This window comes from Thermobia domestica, chromosome 5, assembly GCF_964235325.1.
Source record: "Thermobia domestica chromosome 5, izTheDome1.hap1.1, whole genome shotgun sequence".
NCBI classification, from domain to species: Eukaryota; Metazoa; Arthropoda; class Insecta; order Zygentoma; family Lepismatidae; genus Thermobia; species Thermobia domestica.
This window is the reverse complement of record NC_137458.1, coordinates 274,198,408-274,224,287: the sequence shown is the minus strand read 5'-3', so window position 1 is coordinate 274,224,287 and position 25,880 is coordinate 274,198,408. Positions and strand designations below refer to the sequence as shown.

At 33.5% G+C, this 25,880-nt stretch overlaps 1 protein-coding gene across 2 annotated transcripts in view; it reads right to left on the bottom strand.

Annotated features, from left to right (window-relative positions):
* Nucleotides 1-25,880, bottom strand: part of LOC145686627 (phospholipid-transporting ATPase ABCA3-like) — a 252,882-nt gene that overhangs the window by 92,298 nt on the left and 134,704 nt on the right. For both annotated transcript variants that reach the window (XM_081760095.1, XM_081760094.1), the window contains exons 10-12: nt 25,001-25,156; nt 17,677-17,748; nt 2,334-2,472 (exon numbers count right to left, since the gene is read on the bottom strand). In XM_081760095.1, the coding sequence (XP_081616221.1) occupies nt 2,334-2,472; nt 17,677-17,748; nt 25,001-25,156 (367 nt within the window). The remainder of the gene's footprint in view (nt 1-2,333; nt 2,473-17,676; nt 17,749-25,000; nt 25,157-25,880) is intronic.

Here is a 25,880-nt window from a genome sequence, read left to right as displayed (position 1 = left end):
CTATAATAACTAAAGTCCCGTTATGTTGACATCCGTTCAAGTTGGTGTGGAACACCAGTTTCACGTTTTAGCTCCTCTTGGTTTTTGTGTTACTGATGACGGACGACTTGAATCACAACTAACGACGGTTGAAAGTGATAGGAGAAGCGAAAGAAAGTAACAACTAAGAAAAAGAAACAGAAGAGTATAATGGACGAAAGAAAGAAAAAAAAAGAACTCTGTTCTTACATGGAATGAAATTTGGCAAACACTATATTACTTCTGAACAAAGAGCATAAGAAAATGGAAAGTCAATGAAATTCTTAGAAATGGTAAGAATGATTATTGTTGTACGTGGAATGCGAAACATTTTTTATTTCGATATATTTCGAAAATCTTCGACATATATATCATTTGGAGCCAAAGCTTTATTCAGTGACAAGGGCGAATGAACCATTAGGGTTCATTGTAGGTAGTGCGACAACTTAAGGGTGCGAATTAAAAAGGTAGGAGAAAAAGAAAGGTCAAGAAGTAAAATTACTAGTTAAGAGAAAATTCAGCCGGATGTTTCTACATTTGCTAACTAGATGCTGCGCTTATGTTCACACATAGTATCAGAATAATGAAGTTATATATTTTGCATGCTTTAATTTTTATTCACAGTTGTACTGACGTGAAATATTTACAAATGATTTGCAAGTCTGCTTCTTAGATGGTTTTACATTAACCTGGCAGTCTTTTTGTTTCCCAAACTTAGTTGCTAACGATTTTTTAATTTTCTCCCCAAAAAATAATGATATTGTCGCTTAGATAACATCACTGAATAATTCAGTTGCATTTCCTACCTGATACTAGTAAACACCAAGAAAGTTAGTACAGTGCTTTACCTAGGAAACACACCTCCATTTAGGCACTGCAGTTGATTTGTGTGCTTGTTTTACAAATTTCTGTTTTCTTCAAATGTAGACAATAACATATTGAGAAATCATATCCAGAGGGAAATAAGATTAATTTAAGAACCATTTCAATCAATGACAGTAGGATACATCATTGTGTGAAATCATTTCAATCAGTGTCAGTAGGATACATCATAGTGTGAAATCATTTCAATCAATGACAGTAGGATATATCATAGTGTGAAATCATTTCAATTAGTGATAGTAGGATACATCATAGTGTGAAATCACTTCAATCACTGACAGTAGGATACATCGTAATGTGAAATCATTTCAATCAATGGCGGTAGGGTACATCATAATGTGAAATCATTTCAACTAATGACAGTAGGGTACATCATAATGTGAATTACTGTCATTTGTGATATGTGCATATTATTAATGTTCATTGTGTGATAAATGGAACGTAATAATATAAACTAAAAACATTTGAAATTTATGCATTGAATGAAATGTTGTATTAATCTTGCAAAGTGACAGAATTTTACTGAGTGTTTTTCATTTTTTATTGCTAGTTAATGTAATTCATTATGATAAATTTGAAATATACACCGTGAGCATACTGACAGAAAATAAAAAAATGTTTTGTCTTACTTGTTAGTAGATGCCAGGCCTAAGGGAACATTCAATTACGACACTTATGTCTTTGATTTGACGATAAACAATTGGCAACTTCGAGATCGTATTTCTAGATTCTAAAGAAGAAAAAACTTTGTCTTTCATCTACAGTCAGTGCTGCCAACCTGAAGCAGCATAAAGTCCCTTCAGAACATCAAAATTCCCATTTTTCAATCCAAATGTTCCACAATACAAATATTTTTTTTCATGTGGATTTGTGTGTGTGTGTGTGTGTGCGTGTGTGTGCGATTGTACAATCCGCGGCAAAAAAACCTGCAACATGAGGATGTAAGTTTATTGTGAAACTACGCCTAACAGCACAGGGAATGAACATAATGTCTAAGTGGAACGAATCACGCCAGGGTAAACCTCGATCTCCTCCCGTGCACACTTATTTTGGAGCAAAAGACTTCGGCATTTCACAATAAACTTATATGCTCATGTTGCAGGTTTTTTGCCGCGGATTGTACAAAAAATGATAGTCATTGAACTGTATACAATAACTATGTCCTATATAACGGTCTAGACAGTCTTTTAACAATAAATGAAAACTTGGTATTACAGCACGCACATAGGAAAATGGCACCTGGAACGAAAGGGTTAATAATATGCATTGTTTGTTTTTCTTATGATAAATTCCAATAGGTGAATTTTTAAGTGACTACCAAAGTAAGTATTTACTTGAAAGTAAAGTTAATAACAGCTCTGTAAAATAGGCTATATAAATTGTATTAAAATCAACAATCAAACAAACGTGCTATGCCTACCAAAGAGACCTACCATACATTTTCCTCAGAAACAATTGTGTACCAAAACATTCTAAGTTTCCACTAGCCATTATGGCAACTCTGTCCGCCAGGGTTTCTGCTTCTTCCATATCGTGAGTTGTTATGATAAAAGTTTTATGACTACGCTCTGACTGAAATAAAGATTACAAAATACAAAAACAAATAATTTTTTTGGTAAGTGCTATGCCATGTGTAGTTTCTATACAACGAATTGATTTTTTTTTTTTCACATTTAATACTAACAACGTAATTATAACAACAATAGTACTAGTAGTTAACTGTAATTGGAACATACATGTTAGTCTGATTCTACGCAGTATAATTTACTGAACAACAGTATTCAATTACACCGCCACACACACACAAACATACACAAAAATAAATAAATAAAAGTTCTGTGAACCATACCCCATACCCCACAAGTAAACCTTACGTTTGGGTGAATCGAGTTGCTGACTGAGACACATATGAGAAAGTAGTAGTAAATGTGGTCAGTATTTCAGTGAAGTTGTAGGTGCGAAGCTCCAGGGGTTTGGGAGATACAGCTACCAGAACATCACATGGAAGTACAGAATAGTCTTCATACAGTTGGAGGTAAAAGCATTGTAAGACCTCTTGTAACGACAAAAAGTGAATAACAAATATATGGGTACATATTAGGACTAGGGGGAAGTCATACAGTAAGGGTATACCTGACGGCAGCCATCTTGAAATCCGCCATTTTGAATTAAGGTTAAGTTTTTAAAATAGGAATAGGGTCATGTGATACATGATTTAAGGCGCAAATTTAATCAGAAGAACAATGGTGACATTAATTTTGATTTGTGCGCAATTGGTAAAAAGTTAAAGGGAAATTAAATATTGTTGCAGCATATGTATTAGTCCTTTACCCCACCTTGTAAATTTTGTGTTAATGATAATAAATAAAAATCAGATGGATAAATATTAGGTCTATGGTAAGAGTTGCCTTGATGGCGGCCATGTTCAAATCCGCCATTTTGAATCAGACAAAAGTTTTAAACAAAACGCGTAACACTGACTCCTTATTAGTAGCAAATTTTACCATAAATCCAACGGTATAACCATTTTTGCTTTACCATTAACCAGCACAAAATTAAATGGGAATAGAGTAATGCAATAGATGACTTCGGGCTAGAAGTTAATCAGAAATACAATGGTGGCGTTACAATGTTAGGTTTTGATGCTGTACTTGCACGCCATTTCGTTGTTTTTCTTGTATCCTGTTCACATCTATTTCTCGCTCGCTATTTAAAACTTTTGTCTATTCAAAATGGCGGATTTGAACAGGGCCGTCATCAAGGCAACTGTTACCATAGACCTAATATTTATCCACCTGATTTTTATTTAATTATTATCATTAACACAAAATTTACAAGGTGGGGTAAAAGGACTAATACATATGCTGCAACAATATTTAATTTCCCTTTAACTTTTTACCAATTGCGCGTAAATCAAAATTAACGTCACCATTGTTCTTCTGATTAAATTTGCGCCTTAAATCATGTATCACATGACCCTATTCCTATTTTAAAAACTTAACCTTAATTCAAAATGGCGGATTTCAAGATGGCTGCCGTCAGGTATACCCTTACTGTATGACTTCCCCCTAGTCCTAATATGTACCCATATATTTGTTATTCACCTTTTGTCGTTACAAGAGGTCTTACAATGCTTTTACCTCCAACTATATGAAGACTATTGTGTACTTCCATGTGATGTTCTGGTAGCTGTATCTCCTAAACCCCTGGAGCTTCGCACCTACAACTTCACTGAAATACTGACCACATTTACTACTACTTTCTCATGTGTGCCTCAGTCAGCAACTCGATTCACCCAAACGTAAGGTTTACTTGTCAGGATTCCTTTTTATGGGAGAAAAACTTAGGGAATTTGAATAGGGAGGACACACCTAACACAACCATACAAAAAAGAAGAAAGAAAAAAAAAGTTTTGTTCAACGGCCCCCTGGGTATAGATTCTATGTATTTTGTTACACAGAATCCAAATTTCGAAACCCTAGGACAATTGACCGTCTACTTCCTATCCAAAATCGCTCAAGTTTTTCGCACATAACAAAAAATTGGCACGGTAAATCGTCCTGGGGTTTCGAAATTTGGATTCTTTGTAACAAAATACATCGAATTCATACACATGGTGTCCACTGAACAGAACCTTTGTTTCTTTTTTTTTACATAGCTGTATTACGTGTATCTTTCCTATTCAAAATCGCTCTCAAGTTTTTCGCCCATAAAAAGGAATTGATATGATCAATCGTCCTGGGGTTTTGCGATTTGGATTCTGTGTAACAAAATATATCGAATCCATAACCTGGGTCCGGTGCACAGAAATTTATTATTATTATTATTATTATTATTATTATTATTATTATTATTATTATTATTATTATTATTTTGTATGATTGTGTTACATGTATCCTCCCTATCCAAAATTGCTAAAGATTTTCGCCCATAACATAAAATTGACACGGTCGATCGTTCTGGGGTTTCGAAATTTGGATTCTGTGTTACAAAATACACAGAATCAATACCCTGGGGTACGGTACACAGAACTTTCATTTTCTTGTGTGGCTGTGATATTAATCCTTAAAAATATATAGTCACACTAAATGTTGTGATGTTGAGATGGTAATTAATCAGACAAGGTATTCGTTGTTATTTAGAACATTTGAATAAGAGTTCTCAGACTGTATACATATTTGTTTCAAGATGTATATAATGGTTAAAGTTGTTGACTAGTGTCGATTACATAATAGAGTGATTTAGTAGGGCCAAGTATGGGATATTTAAGAAATTGGCAGACTAAAGATAATTTAAAGTGATAGCAAGAAACTGCTGTAATATAATATAAGATTGTATCAAGCAAGTTGTGGTATTATAAGAACACCGAGCATATTGTAACAAATTTAAATGTAAGTAACATTAAAATCTTACATACCAGACCAATTCGGCTGCGAAATGATTATACCTCATACTATCTATTATTTTTTTTTAAATTTTGTAACGAGAAATATAAGGAACAATAACAAATGTTAACTTAAATAACTTCCTTTTTAACATCATTGCTCAGCTTCTAAATATTCAGTTCTTTAATATAGTGAGCATGCGTTTCCATAATTTGCTAGCTTATGGTTCGAGTAATTATAGACATCGAACAAGTTGCTAACTTCAAACCACGTGTTAACATTAAATTGCACAGACTTTTACTCAAAAATTACAAATTAAATTAAAGAAAAGCTAGAGGTGAAATATTGAATTTAGAATCAATTATACACCAAATAATACGTAATTGAATGAAGAATTTATGTATATACACCTATGAACAGACAATAAGTCTATCTATATACTGGGATTAGTACCATATTAAGTCTACATGTTTCCTTTACTAATTATATTAATGCTCCACAATTAACCTGTTTTTACATTTTAAATAATTAAGAAGTTCCTCATAACTTCCGTTACTTCCCTCCCCCCCTTTTTTTTAGAGCAGCAAAATTTTAGCCGCCACTTTAGTAGATAAAGTTCAGCAATGGCGGATAAAGCTTGGCCAAAAGCTAACAAAAACCTCAGTTAATGAAACTGCCACTAGAGGCAGCAGCAGTTGACTAAAGTTAAAAGTATTCTTTCCAGGGTCACGTTCCTCATTCCATAGCGTACATGTTTATATATTTATTTATTGTAACAACAACACAACGGTCATTCAGTCCATTTACAGTGTTTGTTTATATATATGATGAACGACATTATTTTTACAGAAAGAAAAAATACAGAAATTTTTACTGTTTCACTAATTAATTCAGCTTATCATATTATAAATTGTATCCCTAAACAGGTTTTCAGACATATCAAATACACTATTTTTTCACACTTTCTTCAATATTATTGTAGTAAAAGCTTATTCTCCATAAAGGGGATTCATAGGATGTCAGTACGTGTTTTCTTACAGCACATGATACTACTATTACCCAACTTCGTTCTAGGCGTCGGAACATGCAGAAATATTTAGAACTTAGTTCTATGCAACCAATTTTATTATTTATTATTTTATGCAGAAAAACTAAATTATTAACATACCTACGTTGCTCTAATGTCAATATATTGAAATTGTTTATTAATTCTAGGTATGATATGTATGTAGGGCACAGTCCAGGTTTTCTTTTAATACATTAGTAATTTCAAAAACTTGTAGTGTGCTTTTTCAACCTTTTGGGTATATCTTGCATTATGAGGAATATAAATAATACTTGCGTATTTCAGTTGGGGTCAGATATACGAATAATATAATTTCAAAATTGTCATGTGGCTACGGAAGTCTTTGCTTACATGATAAACAAATTCAAGACTCTTATATGCATTGTTTGCAAAAGTTTCAATGTAATTTCCAAAAGTCAGTTTTGGATCGAAGGTATCACCAAGGTCTTTAACAGTTTCCGGCCTACAAAGGTTTATATCATCACTAATATAATCATAATTTATGTATTTTTCTTTCCTAATAAATATGATAACTTTGCATTTAGTTATGTTTAGTCTAAATTTATTCAAGTGGCACCAGTATTTTACATTTTCCAAATCTTCCTGGAGGTTTTTACAGTCTTCAAGTGATTTAATTCGAGTATATAATTTTAAGTCATCTGCAAAGAGTAAAGTATGTGAATTCTTAATGTGCTTAGTTATGTCATTGATAGTGATGAGAAAAATAACAAAGATCCGAGATTTGATCCGTATATAGATAATGAACACAGCTAGAAGTTACAGTTTACTTCCATTTATGTATCGATTGCGTTGCAAAACCCTTTGTGTATTTACTGTTAGCTGGTAGTAGTAGCCTACCTAAGTTTGAGTGGTCATTATAGCGTTTGCTGTGGCAAATTCTATTCAAGCTTCGTTTTATTTGCCTCCAATTTTGTGTTACAGTAAAGTTTCATAAGATTATATCGGGTTTGTAGGTTAACAAATTTGGTTCTATATAGTTCATAGAAGAATTAATGAAAAAATTAACAAACCAAAATTAAAAATTAAGGAAAACAAAAAAGTAATTGGTTAAATTAAAATTATCATCATCAGAAGAAATAACTTTTAAAATTAAAATTTACTTCAAGCTTAATAGAATAAAAATTAGAATTAAATATGGGAATTTTTTCCTAATGCAATGAGGGATTGTATCGAGTTGTAAAAGTTAATGTAAATCGTAATGAATAAAATTAGAAGCATGTGAAAATTAATGCGAAATGTAAAATCTCTTCGTACAATAACGACTTAAGCCTTATGGTCCTGTTGAAAAACTCTCGAACAGTGCATTTGAGATATCGGAGAAAAAAATACATATTGGAAGGAATATTATTCAGGTTAGTAGATAACTAATTTAACAATGTGTTTCATACCTCTATTAGTAAGTTAATTACCATACAATATCCTTCAATTGGTGACTTTATCGTTACAAATTTGTTCAAATCCATACTTCAAGGCCACTTTCTGAACAGAAGTTTGCACTAATCTACTTCTGTAGTGGAATTGACCATGAAATTTTTAAAATAAGCTTAAAAAAGTTCTTGCTAAATATGCTTTTCAGTTACTTTTGGGGACAAAATAACAATTTGTTTATTAATCGTTACGAGTTTTTAAAACATAATAACATAATACCAGCAAAATTTAATTGATTAAATTTACAATTAACAACATTTTCAACTGATTAATTGTTATTTTTAATTAATCAATTATAAGTTTGGCAATAAAATTAAATGGGTTTTAAAGGTTAATAATTTTGGTTAAATGGGTAGAGCTTTTTTTTTTTTTTTTTTCGAAAATCTAGATTTTTGGAATGGACTGTTCGTTTGCCATGTAAGTGTCAATTTGTCAGAACTGGGGTTTTTAAACTTCCATACCCGTATATTGACGGCTCATGTGAGTGAGTGCAACATGTAACAGTGAGATAATGATGTTTTCAAGGTACACTGGTTCGATTTCCAGGAACGGACCAAGGACCGGGCAACTAGGGTAACTGCCCGGGGCGCCGCAGTCAGAGGGGCGCCAAAGCGAGCCTCAAAAAGTAAATTTTATAACGTGTTTTCTACTAATTTTTGGTTTATATTCTTGTAAAGAAGCGTCAATTACATCATCTTTTTCCATTTCACCATGGAAGAAGGCAGTTTCATAGTACTAGGGAAGATGTATCGACAAATAGAGCACATTACACGTAGAAGAAGGAGTGGAGCGGAGTTGATATTGTTTATAGCGAGCCATGTTCTTTGTAGAGCTGCTAGTGGATGCAAATTGCAGACATTCTCGAAACAGATCCCCTATTTCGAAATGAGTTACAATTACGACAACAGAAACGAAACGTCAATTTGAATATGAGGCCCGTAATGAGCACATTGCAGATCCCAAAATTTCCTTCAAAAGTAGCTTTTATTTTCATGTTTTGGATGAAGCCATAAGCACACTAGAAGAACGGTCTTCTCAACTAAACCACCATCAAGACCTATTTGGGTTTTGATATAGGATCATAATGAAGACAAGGATTCCCTGATGAAGAAATGTGCTGACCTTCAAGTGGCTTTAACAGATAAAGAGCATTAGGGTTTCCAACTTCAACAGAAACTATTGGTTTAACTCTCCCTACTACAAGATGAAAATGCTAAAAGCCCCTTGAAGTATTAAAATCCTTGACGAGTAACCAGCTGACTGAAAATTTCCCTAATGTATCAGTTGCACTCAAAATTGCCCTCACTCTTCCTGTCACCGTGGCTTCAGGCGAAAGGAGCTTCTTAAAATTAAAATTAATTAAAAATTAGAGATCTAACATGTGCCAGGAGCACCAGGAGGAGTGGGACTCGCCATGATGTCGATTGAGTTCAACATTCCTCGAGACCTTGACATAGATGCCATTGCCAGAGATTTTGTAGACAGAAAATCTCGGCAGGTTATACAGGGTGTTTCAAAACAACACCAACAATGTTTGAGAGGTGACTTCTGACACCAAGATAAGACAAAAAGTATAGAACAACCTGGGTGTACAAATGCTTCCTTTCGGAGTTATAGGCTGCCGAAAACATGAAAAAATGAACTTTAAAGGACCATAGCTCCAAAACTATAGGAACTACCTTAGTCGAGTTAAGACTTCACTTAAGAACTAGTATATGTCCTATCCAAATATCCATGTTTCAGAACTCTGCGGTACTTCTGCAACAATTTTTAAAGAGGTATTTGAGTACTTCAAATTATCTGCCCGTAGTCAAACTCCATCTATAAAAATTGTTGCGTGAGTACCTTAGGATTCTGAAACATGTAGTTTTGAATAGTACACATATTACTTCCTAAGTGAAGTCTTGACCCGACTACGGTAGATCCCATAGTTTTGGAACCATGAACCTTTAAACTTCAATTTTTCATGTTTTCGGCAGCCTATAACTCCGAAAGGAAGCACTAGTGCACCCAGGTTGGCCTATACTTTTTGTCTTATCCTAGTGTCAGGAATCATCTCCCAAACATTGTCGGTGTTGTTTTGAAACACCTTATATATATATATATATATTGTAATTGTTGTGAGTGCTGAAAACAAATGTATTTAAAATTGTTTAATTTGTTGCTAATTTTCAGTAATAGTGGAATTTGACTTTTTATTTAGTTTTTCTTAAGTTTTGTTGTGATATTAATTATCACGCCTGAAGCCAAAGGTTGCAAAATTAGGAAAACAGTTTGTGTAAATTATTCTAGATTTTAAGATATTATTTTTATGGACCAAAAAGATATGGACGTTTCTAAATTGACTTTGATATGGTGTACTTACTTATCAAGCTTATGAAAGTTAGAGGATTTCTAATACTTGATAAAATCTGTTATTAACCTTTAGTCTTGTAAATGACCAGCTTTTGTACAAATTCATGAAATATGTTTAATGAATGCTATGGACTTCAACTGCTAGGACGTACATAAAAAGGGTTATTTATATTGCCGTGCGTAAAACACGTTCAATATATGTGATATGTATTTAATGGTATTTCACGTTATTAGAATAGATTGTTACATAGTCGGATATATGATAGAATGACTCCTGATGTTATTGATATAACAAACAGTTTACAATGTAGTAGTAGTCATGTTACCATTAGTAGTATTCAAATAAATGATATTCGATATTGTTTTTGTTTATACATATCGTACATAAATAATAATAAAACCACAAAGTAATTGATACCATATGTATATTTTTAAGTACTAAATATACCTATATCATGTATTTGAGTCATTATTTTTCTTTTTGAAAAATGGGTTTAAAATATTAAAATCACTGTAATGAAATGTAAAACACAGGCTAGGACTAGGGAGGCACCAAAAAAGTCACTTTGCCTAGGTGCTCCCCTTACCTTGCTCCGCCCCTGTTGATTTCGATTCAATATTCATGTACACCTCACGTGGGTATATATTAGTTTAGCTTTTCGAATGTCATTAAGTTTTAGTAGCCTACAACTCTGTTATGAATTTTACAAAAGTACTTTTCAAATTTTTAAAAATAAAGTTTTTTTTTTAAATGCACTATTAATGGACTTCGACAAAAGTATTAAAAAGCATAAAATAATAAAAGGTTAGGAGGCAGAAAATAATAATAAAAAGAACATAAAAGCAGAAAATAATTAATTACTATCATTTATAAAAAATTTTTGAAGGCTGTGCCAAGGTAAATATATTAATGCCTCACAAAATTACTCTCCGAAGTAATTTTATATTAGGCATTATTTTGATTGGCTTGGCAGAGACTTTTATAAATTCAAAAATTTATTGAAAAATTTTTCAAAAATTTTTATAAATGATAGAAATGGATTATTTTCTGTTTATGAGCGCTATTTAATTATTATTTTCCGCTTTTTAGCGCTTTCACACGATTTATTATGTTCAGCTTTTTAATGCTTTTGTTAAAATTTGTTTAATTGAAGAGCGTGTTTTCAAAACTCGATAGAGCACAAAACACGTTTTATTTTTACAACAATTGCATTTTTGTTCATATTGTACATAACGTCTATCGAATTCTGACAAAATGTTCATGATTTAGTATTCTATACACATGGCGCATTTCAAAATTTGTCAATTCTGATTTCACAGCTCGATTGGTAGCATAAAAAGCATACCAGAATAAACATACCTCTTTTTCTCAAAATTTGCTCTATCGAGTTTTGAAAAAACTGTCCTCTATTGTTTTTTAAAGAACTTTTTATATTCTGTTTTCTAGTGTGTTTTCGAAGTATTTTATGTTTCTTTTAAGTTTGTTTACATTTTCAACTATTTCGTTACTTTGGTAGTTTAGTTAGATACCTAAACTAAAGATAGGACGCTAACTTCCTATAAAATGGATCGGCCTACGCAACATGGACACTAAATTTTAAGATAGAAAAAAATATTGAAATTAATTTTTGACCGAAAGTTACTCATACATAGCAGAACCTTTTATCTGATTAGAAAAAGAATTGTCGTAGTAGCATGAACAATCGTTTATAAAATTAATAACTCGTGAAATTGCATATAGTAAAAGCAAGTAAAGTTATGGAGGAAGAAATTTCCATTACTATTTTCTTGACCGTTTTTAATTATGCCCAATAGGAATAGTTCTTAAAAAGGAAAGGAAAAGCCAAGTTTCATGAAAATCGGACAATAATAACAAAACATATCATAGAACTTTTTTAGAGATGAGATAAAATCATCTTTATTTTTGGGCAATTTCAGTTCCTGAGCAATAGGGATAATTAGAAATCCTCGAAGAAAACATATGCCATATTGCATGATAGACCTGAATAATTATTACAAGTCTTCTAAAAATTACAATTTCATTGCATTATGTTTATATTCAAACTTATAAGTTGAGATCGAATTTACCGCTTTCATCCCTGTTAACCGACATTGACATCGAACAAGCAGTGACAATAATAGAAAACTATTACGTATAATATACTCATATTGCGTCCAATTTGAATAATTGTTAAGGGAATTATGGTTGAAAATTGTTTTCTTAACAATACGCAAGCGGACTTCTTACGTTTGCTCCGAAAGTAATACCTCCAATCGTTTTTAATTGCAGGTAACGTCGTAAGTGGTTTTTGGTGATATAGTGGTGGAGGTTGAATAATCTTGAAAATATACCTGTAGTTTGTTAGTTTGAGACAGATGGCAGCAGAAAAAAAGCCTGCAGATGCAAGGCCTGACTTGGATATCCGTTTGATGCAGTGATGTGTGCTTGAATTAACGCGATAAAAATACTATGTGTCTGGCATTGCATAGTAAATTTCAGCAATGGTAAAAGTGAAGTGAAGATCGGACCACTTTCTGGACAGCCATACACAGTGATTACACCAGAAAATGAGGTTCGTTTTGACGAGCTTGCCCATTCGGATAGACGAATTACCAGGGAACTGTGAATAGAGCTAAATATTGACTTCAACGCATTGAGAACCATGTTAAGCAAACTGAGATATCACAAAGTTTGTGCGTGGTGGGTGCCACGAATGCTTACTCAGGAGAGAGCTTCCTTGTGGGTATATGATAGTCTATGCGCTGGGATAGTTTGGTTCGATTCCTGCTGAGAGCTTATGTGGTTAGGATCCCACGTTAAGTTGTAAGCCCACGTTTAATATAGCCTCGGTGCTGAAAGGGACTCTAAAGTCCAATTCAATCAAGCTTATTCAGCACTAGAAAGAGTTCCAAGTTGAAGTTTGTCTCTATGTGTTGAACCGATATGTACGCGGTGTCAAGAGTCAGTCAGATTCAAAATAAATAAATGGAATCTTTTCCCAACAGATGACGGTGTCATCACTAAATCAGTTGGTAATGATTTTTACGAACTGAAAATGAAATCTTTGAGTTTTACGTCCCATGATTTAGTGCAGTCAAATTAGCAAAAAGTAAGGAACAAATTAGTAACAAGCTTAAAATTGGTACAGATGTTGGGAATGATGTTCTAAACAATATACTAAAAGTTCCCTGAAATCCCAGGTGACCTTCGCCGCCATGTTGGAAAATGGCGACCGGAAGTGTCAAATGAACAATACCCAGATAAAACTAGCAATATCTTCGCTATGGTTGAACATAAAGAGATAAACTTAGTGTCGTTTTATAGAACATAGATAACACAATATTTTTTAAAGAGAAACAATTTTTTATAAAACGCATACTTTTAGAAATATTTAGCTATAAATTCTAAAATTCCAAAAACTACGGTCAAACTGATTTAAAATTTTATTGAACTTAGGATGTAATTATTAACAAGTTAAAATTTGACATAGATGTTGATAAAGATTATTTAAATGACATACTAAAATCCCACAGCTTCTTCGTTCGCCATATTGGAAAATGTACAAATGTTCGAAGTAATTGAAAGATAATATTTTGTTAAATGAAATACAAAATCTGGACCGGGTTAAATATTTGAGAAACTGTAAACGCAGTCGATCCGAAGCCGATTGGGATCAATGGTGGTGCAAGGGGAAAACATTATTATGTATTTAAGGTTGTCCTCCGCCATCTTGGAATCAACTTGTTTATTTTAAATGGCAACATGGTCGTGTGACATTAAACATCCTCGTTCGAAGATAAATCCAATGGTAAGGTTATTTTTCCAAAACCTACAACTGTTTTGAAATTGTGAATAGATTTAGAATATGTTATATGTGAAATTCTGTGAAATGTGCTGTGCGAAGTTTCGAATTGAAGGATAAAGATAAAGTAAAAAGCAAGCTTTGTAACATCTCACATTACGTATTCTTTAATAACCAGGAAAAGAGAGAGCTAACACACATGAGACAATTACAATCACATGACATATTCAGCATGCCCACCGTTCTGTTCTATGCACATCCTTAACCGTGTGACCCTGTGCTTAGTACTCTGCGAAGCATAGTTGGTCATATTTGTTCACAATCAGTAATAATTCTCCTTTTCAGGTAGCCAATGTCAATAATTTTACACTGGTAGACAATAGCTTTAAAGTGCCCCCAAAGATAGAAATTCAACGGAGGTAGGTCGGGGACCTTGTTGGCCACTCAACTGGTCCATGCCGACCTATCCAGCAACCGGGAAAGTGTTCATTGAGCTATAGGTTACATTACGACCATAATGCGGTGCCCCATCTTGTTGCCAATGTTGATGAAATCACCCTTCCTCTTCCAAAAAAATTGGCATAAAGTTTTTCAAGCATATCTCCATATTGTGCAGCATCCAGGGTTCCATCAATGAAAATAGGTTCAATATGTCCCACCAATGAAAACACGTCCAATAAGTTTTTCGCCCCATATTCTACACCACACCATTACCTTACCTGCACCTTGCATGTTTGAAGCATCTATCTAATTAAGATTTGTATTAGCCCTGTACCGAACATTTTACCCAATACCGAGAAATCCTACGGTAAAGCTTTTTTTTTTTTTCTTTCAAAATCTGCAACGGTTTTGAAGTTGTAAATGGATTTAGGCCAGAATATGTTATTATTTAGACTTAAATTTTGTTATGTGTGGAACATTGTATAGATGGGAACCGACTGACTTTTTATCTTTTTTTCTTGTAGGTAGGACAGGATGCTAACTCGAGAGGAAAGAATCGAAATCTTTCTTTTGGCTGGAGGACGCAGTTAAGCAATAACATCTGTCTTTAAAGAGCGATATCCTAATCGCGAGCCGGTGGCACACAGTTCTGTATGAAAACTAATCCGCAAATTCATGGCAAAGGGAAATGATGATTTACCTCGATCAGGACGACTACGAAATGCAACTGATTCAGACACATCAGCAGCTGTATTGACGAAAAGTCCTATGGAGAATGTGCGACGTCTATCAAGTGAACATAATGTTAGTGTCAAAAGTGTTCAAAGAATGTTAAAAAGAAAAAAGTGGCACCCCTAAAAATTAAAGTTGAAACAAAAACTGCCAGAGGATGATTTAGATAGACCAATGAAGTTTTGTGAATAGGCGTTGGCTAAGATAGCTCGTAACCGAGTGTTTCCTCATAACATTGTTTCTAGAGGTGAAGCAAATTTCTATGTAACAGGTGAGATTAACAACCAAAATGTCCGGTACTGGGATAATACAAATCTTAATTGGATAGATGCTTTAAAGATACAAGATGCAGATAAGGTAATGGTATGGTGTGGAATATGAGGCGAAAACTTATTGGACGTGTTTTCATTGATGGGACCTTGGATGCTGCACAATATGGAGATATGCTTGAAAAACTGTTATGCCACTTTTGTTGGACGAGGAAGGGTTATTTCATCAATATTGGCAACAAGATGGAGCACCGCGGCATTATGGTCTTAATGTAATCTGTGGTTCAATGAACACTTTGCCAGTTGTTGGGTAGGTCGGCATGGACCAGTTGAGTGGCCAACAAGGTCCCCGACCTACCTCCGCTGGATTTCTATCTTTGGGGGCACTTTAAAGCTATTGTCTACCAGTGTAAAATTATTGACATTGGTTACCTGAAAAGGAGAATCATTACTATCTGTGAACAAATATGACCAACTATGCTTCGCAGAGTACTAAGCACTGTGTCTCAAGGTTAAGGATATGCATAGAACAGAACGGTGGGCATGCTGAACATGTCATGTGATTGTAATTGTCTCATGTGTGTTAGCTCTCTCTTTTCCTGGTTATTAAAGAATACGTAATGTGACATGTTACAAAGCTTGCTTTTTACTTTATCTTTATCCTTCAATTCAAAACTTCGCACAGCACATCCTCTGGTGCTTGGGGTCCCGGGTTCGATCCCAGCCCCCGCCAAGTGAACTTTGTGGTGGACAAACACCGTGCTCGTGGGTTTTCTCGGGGTTCTCCCGTTTCCTCCCACTTTCTTCATTCCACCATTTCACTCATCTCTCATAATCACCGTCTCCTTTAGCCTAACCGGCATAACCGTGGGACGTAAAACTTAAAGATTTCATTTTTTTTTTCGCACAGCACATTTCACAGAATTTCATATATAACATATTCTAAATCTATTCACAATTTCAAAACAGTTGTAGGTTTTGGAAAAATAACCTTACCATTGGATTTCTCTTCGAACGAGGATGTTTAATGTCACACGACCATGTTGCCATTTAAAATAAACAAGTTGATTCCAAGATGGCGGAGGACAACCTTAAATACATAATAATGTTTTCCCCTTGCACCACCATTGATCCCAATCGGCTTCGGATCGACTGCGTTTACAGTTTCTCAAATATTTAACCCGGTCCAGATTTTGTATTTCATTTAACAAAATATTATCTTTCAATTACTTCGAACATTTGTACATTTTCCAATATGGCGAACGAAGAAGCTGTGGGATTTTAGTATGTCATTTAAATAATCTTTATCAACATCTATGTCAAATTTTAACTTGTTAATAATTACATCCTAAGTTCAATAAAATTTTTAATCAGTTTGACGGTAGTTTTTGGAATTTTAGAATTTATAGCTAAATATTTCTAAAAGTATGCGTTTTATAAAAAATTGTTTTTCTTTAAAAAAATATTGTGTTATCTATGTTCTATAAAACGACACTAAGTTTATCTCTTTATGTTCAACCATAGCGAAGATATTGCTAGTTTTATCTGGGTATTGTTCATTTGACACTTCCGGTCGCCATTTTCCAACATGGCGGCGAAGGTCACCTGGGATTTCAGAGGACTTTTAGAATGTTGTTTAGAACATCATTCCCAACATCTGTACCAATTTTAAGCTCGTTACTAATTTGTTCCTTTCTTCATTAAAATTTGAGCTTCATTTACTGCACTACGCTGGCTACGCTATGCCGGCTACGCTAAAGGAGACGGTGATGATGAGAAATGAATGAAATGGTGAAATGAAGAAAGTGGGAGGAGACGGGAGAACCCCGAGGAAACCCACACACACAGTGTTTGTCCATCACAAAGTTCACTTGGCTGGAGCAGAGTTTGAATCCAGAGCCCCATGCACCAGAGGTGATAGCTCTACCATGATTTTTACGAGTGTAGCACAGAGACTTACATACACTGCTGGCAAAATATGCGGAGAAAGATAGTAATCAAATAGGAAAATAGTGTTAGAGCTGAAACTGTGCTTTATTTAATACTACGCTTTGAAAAATAATGGAGGCATTACTTTCGAAACAGTCCTGTGGTTCGGGTAGAATTAATCGTTTATTCTTGACTGATTTCAAACCTAACTTCGACTTTGCTTCAATAATATGTTGCGTAATAGTGTAAAATTTAGGATGGTTGGATTCGTAAATTATTATAAATTTCTCACTAAAATACTGTATACCTTAGATAAAAAATATTGTAAATAATAAAATTTACTTTACCAACAGAAGGTCCCACACATGTCTTCTGAATTCTGTATCCAACCCTGAAGTAGGTTCATCAAGTATTACTACCTGAAAGGCATAGTTAATTATAATATTACGGTACTAAAGTGTTTCGAATGTTAAAAACATTTGACAAAAAGAGTAAGTAAACATTCTGCGGCTTGTCTGAAGCCCTTTTGATGTTATAAATTGTAACGGATTTATGACAAAGAGGAAGGCAAATCCAACGTCCAGCACTGGGTTATTAGTCGCATATCCAATCTCGACCTTGGCAAAAGCGTCGGAAACCGCGGAATTGTACATCTCGAATTGACCATAGTTCAACTCTAGGTGAGTGATGTGTGAAAGAAACTATACTAAAGAGAATAATAACGTGCGACGAAAATTGGATATATTTGAGAAATTCTAACATGCATAAGCAGTGATAAACATGTATCAGGCACCGGAACTGTACCCTGGCACCGTAAGTAAACCAGAAGTGCAACAAAGGAAAATCCATTTACGAATCTTATTTTGTAAGAACTAAGAAATAAGAATTTATATATATTAAATTAAGACAGTGGATCGTTAGACAAACAATGGTATTAAATCATAAAATATTGGAAAACAAGAATAAATTCCAAGTAACATATGGGATTGTCTCGTTTTTCGGAGTTTTTCTTTACTGAACAGAATCAGAATCTTTAATGGGATGAATAAACCTCTTTCTCACTTACCACTTTAGCCTTGAATATTCGCAGATTCAGTGTGGATCTTTCCCCATGAGGGACTGAGGGTTTGTATTTGATTTGATTTTTAGTGTAGTTTTATAGCAAACTGTGAAAATATACCCACCGCATGCTGTAGAGATTTATTTTTTTTTTATTTTTTTATTTTATTTATTTATTTAATGAGGATCGTCTTGGAATCAAAAATATACATTATGTATTGGATATCAAGTGTGGATTCCAATTTTAAACCATTCTAAAATGGAAGGAGGCAGACATGAGAATTGGCAAAACTGCAAAAAGTATTGGACTACATCAAAGAGTGGAAATAGTGGTTTCTAGTTGCAAGTTAAAAATATTTTTTGTTACTTATCATATTACTGTGCTGAATTTTAAAGATAGAAAGTGTGAAAAGATAAGGTTCGTTAATATACTTTAAAACATACAGACACAATACAAAAGGTAATTTTAAGAAGAACGTGGGCATGTGATCCACGAAGCAGCTCGAGATATTCTCAAATACAGTTTCTCTGAAATGGCTATAGCAGAAATATTGTGTGGATAAAAATTATAACCCAAAAGCAAGGTAAATACTATTTCCATTTTGATTATGAACAGATATATTAGTGAATACAGCAATATGAGAACTTTAACATTTCAATTTCTGCTTTTCGTAAAGTCCAACTTTCTGAATTATAGCCTGAAGACGAAATGTTTTGTAAGTTGCCTTTTGATCTTGAAAGGTGTTGTCTTATATCTTGAGCTGTTTGGGTATTGTTTCTTTTCTACATCTTCCATCAGAGGTACTGAGATTGTTTAAAATATCTGGTTTCTTTGTCTTCAGACAGCTGATTGTCATAAAATTGAGTCTGAACATTTTTCTTTCATACCGAGTGCATACTTCATTTGAGGACTCTAGGTGTCTCATTCTCAGTTATCAAAGCTCTGATTTCTTTGTCTTCAGCCAGATGATTGCCATAAAATTGAGTCTGAACATTTTTGTTTCATACCGAGTGCATACTTATTTGAGGACTCCAGGTCTCTCATTCTCAGTTATCAAAGCTTTTTCTAGCTGCAAAACAAGTGGCGTTATATAGTATATTATTCATTTTTAGTAAGAAGTTTGGTTTACAGTGAGTCCATCCATTCAGGAAGAAAATAAATGATGGATCAGTACCAAATTTGGTCAGGATGTAGTAAGATCAAAGGTTAAGAATTGAATTTTTCAGTGGAGGCGATATTCAAACAAGAAGTGGACCATTATAGAACAAAAGCAGTAATAGATAACTAAAAGCGGTTTTCTGAAATCGATTTGGCGTTCCAAGCATGCATTTCATTTACATCTTTAACTCTTTACTAAAACCGGAAGTGGTAGAAAGTCACTACAACTTCAGGCTTAAATATTTATCTAAATAGAGCAAAAGCAATACGAGATTGCGAGAAGTGGTTTTCTGAAATTGATTTTGCGTTCTAAGAATAGGTGCATATTATTCAGAGTAGAAATAGCAGAAATCAACCACTTCCGGTTTTAATATTGATCGTTATAGAGTAAAAACAATAACAGTTAGCGAGAAGCGGTTTTCTGCAACCAACTAAGAGGTCCATCTCCACACTAGTCTCTCTGTTACATCCAAAAATGGCAGAAAATCAACCAATTTCGGTTTTAACGATGATCGCTATAGAGTGTAAAGGTAGTGGATAGAGAGAAGCGGTTTTGTGCAATCAATTCGGCACCCCAAGAATATAAGCTCTACTCTAATCCCTCTAGAAACTTACTACCACGTCCAGTTTTAATATTGTTTGAGAACAGATCACGCCAAACAAACCAAACTTATTCACGTGATGTACATATTTATTTATGATTGTGGCTAAGCAGTCTTCGTGGTGTCTTCCATATACATTTTGAAAAGGAGTAAAGATAGCCATCTTCCTCCTTACACATTTTTCTATTTTCGTTTCTATTTTCCGTCTTCTAATAATTATTCTGATCTTTTCGTTTAAAGTTTACTTCTACATTTTTTAAAAGGATTTTAAGCATCAAGTTCCACTTGATATTGCCAAAGGCTTTTTCTATGTCTATGGAGGCAATTTGAACTTCCATATTTACCCTTAGCTTCTTGTCAGTAAAAGCTTTAAGACAATATTGCTTCTCTTGTGCCTCTATTCGTTCTGAATCCAAACTGATCTTAATGAATACAATCTTCTATTTTTCTTTCTATACAGGGTAAATTATTATAGCACTTTAGAGATATTTCAATGTTGACAACTCTATATGGTGACTTAAGGCTGTACAAATCCCCGCATTTCAGAAGTTTCGTTCAGATTACTTAAGGCGGCAGACTACTAAATATTTTTCAAAACCTAACAATTTTTCTTTTGCCCGTTTTTCATAAGTGAAAAGAGATAATGAAATGTAACTTACCACAGTAATAGATAATGTTATTCTACACCCGAAAATACGGGTCGGGAGAATCATCAGTGTTGCCATCCATAGAAATTACAGTGTGTCCAGAGTATGAATTACCCAAAAATCTAGGTTAAGGCAACGACTGGAAAAATGAACTCAACAGTAGTTGATGGCTTATCATGTTGTCTTGCTTCCTTGTTAACTACTTTTTAAATAATGTTTGCATTTATTTTGTAATAACTTACATAAGTTATTACAAAATAAATAAGTTATTACAACATAAATGCAAACATTATTTAAAAAGTAGTTAACAAGGAACCAAGACAACATGATAAGTCATCAATTACCGTTGAGTTCGTTTTTCTAGTCGCTGTCTTAATCTAGATTTTTGGGTAATTCATATTCTGGACACACTGTAATTTCTATGGACGGTAACACTGATGATTCTCCCGATTCATATTTTCGGGTGTACAATAACATTATCTATTATTGTGGTAAGTTATATTTCATTATCTCTCTTCATTTACGAAAAACGGGCAAAAGAAAATTTGTTAGTTTTTGAAAAATATTTAGTAGTCTGCCCCCTTAAGACTGCTAAAAACATCTGTAAGAATTATTTTGTATATCAAACCTCGTTAGGTTGAGTTTAAGAAGTTATATGAGAATGTGAAACTCTTTTATTGGTACGACAAAAATACTAGTCACAAGGATCAAGGAATATACCACAGGAGCTAAAGAAGGCAGTGTCACGGTGTCTGATCTTCTTAAACATCGTTACAATTCTAAATGTAATATTAAAGATGTTTTGGATTATGCACCGGTCCCCGTTGCACATAAAAAGAAACGTGTTTCAGGTATTGTATACTAAGATTGAAGTTGGATTAACAACAGAGAAAGGAAACTTGGACAGGAATAAGATACTGTGATTACAAATTAGATTAATAAAGAACACTCATCTATCTATATTATTTATTCACGATCTTAGTACGATTATTTTGTTCTAAGAAATTATTACTGTACGTAAAAGTCATCATATTAGAAAAATTCTATTTATAACTTTGGAATTATACTTGAAATTGTAAGAACAGAAATTAATTATGTATTTATTACTAGCGAGGTTTGTGTTTAATTATAAGTGCAGGATATAATTTAATGAAATTTGAAATGGATTAATCAATGGGAATTATACATATGCTAGTTATTGTTTGTGCTGTGTATGAATAGCTTAGTAGTTAGGTGCACCTAAAAGACTAATTTGCAATAAATAAAAGATTAATTTGTAATAAATAAGTTAGCTGATCGGTTAGCGTGGAATTAGTGAGGTTGAGCACACGCGTTTTTTTATTATTATTATTATCACGCTTGACAAAACAGGGTTTTCTTCACTCTAACTAAATAGTCAAATTTACGGCGTTTTAATGGTTTTCACAGTCCAAAATTTTTCAGTTTTTTGGTCAGAAAGTTGATAAAATTAACTTTTACTGATTGACTGTAAAACTTCCCGGTGCAGCACCAATGCGTGGGTGTGACTTAAGGCGCGGCGCGACGGTCGGCACGCTGCAATGGAATAATTAAACTTGTTTAACATTGCAAAATCAACTGTACATACAGGAAAAGGGGAAAACACTAATAATTAGAATTTCTTTCTAATTTTCCGTTAATAAGTTTTCTATTATTATTATTATTATTATTATTATTATTATTATTATTATTATTATTATTATTATTAGTAGTAGTAGTAGTAGTAGTAGTAGTAGTAGTAGTAGTAGTAGTAGTAGTATTTGTTATTTAGATTTTCAAGATTTGATGACGAAATCTACGGCTTATTCACGGTTTTTATAGTTGTGTGGGCTCCTTGCAAGAATATAGAATTTTACGAATTACGAATAAAACAATAGGAATATGAAGTAAAAGCATGTGAATTTCCAAATCGTCGCAGTCCAAGGATAGGGAAGAAGTTTTTCTTGAAATATACTGAAGATGATAATTTGCAATAAATCTGTCAAGAGAGAACACGATGGTTGAATACGGAAAATATCCTTGTAAGTATTTTGGAGACGAGTATTAGAATGTTCCAGGTTGTTCATATTTTGCATTGCACCTTTCTTTTTATCAATAGATATCAATAGTGTTCACTTAAATTATTTCTCCAGGGTTATTACAGCCAACTCATAAATTATTCCAAAATAAAGAAGTGAGGGCAATTCGAAGACAGTTAAGGCGCTACACCATTTTATTTCACACCATGAGGTTGTTTTTAATCTTATTTAGTTATTTTCCATCTTTCCTCTAAAGTCTAACCTATTATTCTCAAATTTAGCCCTATTCTTACTATTATCAGAAAGTAAAGTTAATGTAACACTTAAAAAGTCGATGAAATTCAAAAATGAGTTGCGAAATCAATAAAATTTCTTTGTAGATACATACATAATTATTGCCTTAACATTAGAATAAGGTACTTTTATATAAGTAATTATTAATGAATAAAGAGTACATATTCTACTTACAGGTTTTGTAATTCCTGAATACCACTTGCACTTCCAATTTTTCGACTCTTCTCTGGAGTCTTGGCCACGGAGCATAAAAACAGGAGAGAAAAATAAATAAAAATGTAAGGATAAATAAAGGGAACAGACTTACTCGGGTAGAAACTGGATACACTTTGTCAAAACGAAAGATCACACGTCAAATGATGGAAATGTGGATTGCAATATGGCGGAGTTAATTTGCCTATTCTTTTGCGCATCCAGGGGTGAAGCTTGACAGTTCAAGTTGTATTCAGAAATTATATAAATTTATAAGTTGAATGGTAGTTAGAATTCCTGAGTGTGTCATTAGAATATCGTACGTATTAGAGTTACGTAGAATTAGAGTTACGTACATAATCTTGAAGGTTAGAGAAATCTCACTTACATCCCAATAAAGAATATGTTATTATCTATTTATAATGAGTTTTTAGAGACCAGATAGGACACTGTCTCTTTTTTTATTTTCTCTTTTTCCCTCAATATTTTCTATTTTTATTCTTTAACAGTAAACACCATCACCATTGATTCGCTTTTAGTCAAAAATTAGTATTGCATTTCTCAAATATTTGGTGCTCGGAAGTTAACTGAATATTTTCAATATACTCTATGATTGTTACGAAAGTTGAATCAACAATTATAAGAAGTAATCAAATAATCTTTATCTTACAAAGTATCTGTCATATATGGAAGAGGAGGAAAATATGACAAGACACTTGGATAAATTGGATGCCATCTTGAAAGCTAAAATATTTGAACTGGAAAATTTTAAAATAGAAACCATAGTGCGTGCTCTCAGAAAGACATAACTGTAATCAAGTCTCTTTATCTCCCTCTTATGATCAGAACATGGATTAAAGATATATATATATGCTATAAATTTTAGATTGTGGACGGAGTAACATTGTTTGCGATGAATACTGGTCTTGAATTTTTTTTAACAATAGAATCTATCAGAGCACCAAACACAAGAGATAAGGCAATTAGCACTGATATCAATACCAGAAATATCTCTAAAGGGCCTATTCGGTTTGCCATAAGGACCAGACTGTGTCACGTGTTCAGGTCAAAAGTCCCGTTGCGTGCTGAATCGAGTCTGGAGATTCCAAATCAAGATGCGAAATATTACAAGCACGTAACCTCCGCGTGGGGCCCCTGGGTATTATGCATATATTTTATTATTTAATTTTGCTCAAACAAGTTGACTTTTGACAATGTTTTACCCATATTTACCTTACATGCTATACATCTTTTTTTAAAGGTATTCATTATGTCTTTGCAATAAGCTTTCAATTAGCCACCTCCTTTTTATAGTTTTTGAGATATGAGGACGAATTAATTTTTTTTATTCATTTTCCATTAACCTTAATGTTCACGTTTCGTGGGTTTTTACTATGTTCCATTCATTTTACGAGAATTTGCTTTTAAAATATAGAATCTACATGGTCTCTTCTACATTTGAGCTGAATTTCAATTATATTCCCCAAAGTCTATTCATATCATTGCAACCAGATAGGCCCTTTGTAGATTCTGTACTAAAGGTCTTTCCTAACATCGCCAGTATGGGTATTTCTTAATTTTTATGTAATAGTTTACGTGTCTCTTAATCCACAAAGTTTTGTAGAAATTAAAAGCACCATAAACTACATATTAAAATAATAATAATAATAAATTTGCCTAACCTCTGGTGCAGCAACCATCGCAATAGCTAATGATAATCTTCTTTTCATGCCACCGGATAACTTTTCAACTACTTTGTGTGCTGAATCAGTAAGTCGAACCTTCTCTAACCAGATATGTGCTAAAGCTTTTGCATCTCTTTTTCCTTTACCTTTTAGCTGTAAAGTGCAGTAAATCTATCAATTACGTGAGCACTGTAACAAGCAATAAATTATAAAACTCTAATTACGACAGATAAGTGCAGTCGTGCGAACATTACAGATTAACATCTAATAAAAAAAAAAATAGCACATTCGTATCTTCATAGTTAGTTATTTTCTAATTTTTAGTAGCCATATTTCTTGTTGTTACCCACCATTGATAAACAATATCTCGTCAACTACTTATACTGGTGACGTAATGTAAAATGTCTGCAGGTCCAGGCTCAAATTCCGCAGCTAACCATCCTGAATAAGGTTTTCCTAGGATTCTCTTTTAGTCTTACCAGGCGAATTCTGGAATAAATCTTGAAATATAGGCTCTGGAGAACTTCTTTCCGAATTGCACTCCACAAATTCTGGATTGGATCTTGAATTATAGGCTCTGGAGAGTTTCCTTTCAGATTTTCTTCCCATTCGCTAGGGCAATTCTGGCATAGATATTGAAATACAGATTCTGGAGAACTTCCTTCCAAATTGCCTTCTTGTGTTTCTACCTGAAACTGTTTGTTAATAAACAAAACAAACAACAAACTTTTAAATAGATCAGAGGATACGTAAGAGTGAGGAAAAGCCTAGAATACTCCCGTTAGAGCAGATTTCGTACATGGAAAAGTACATAATACCAACAGTAGGTTGTTCAGTGTTTATGTGCCTGCATGTGCTATGATTTCTCTGATACCAG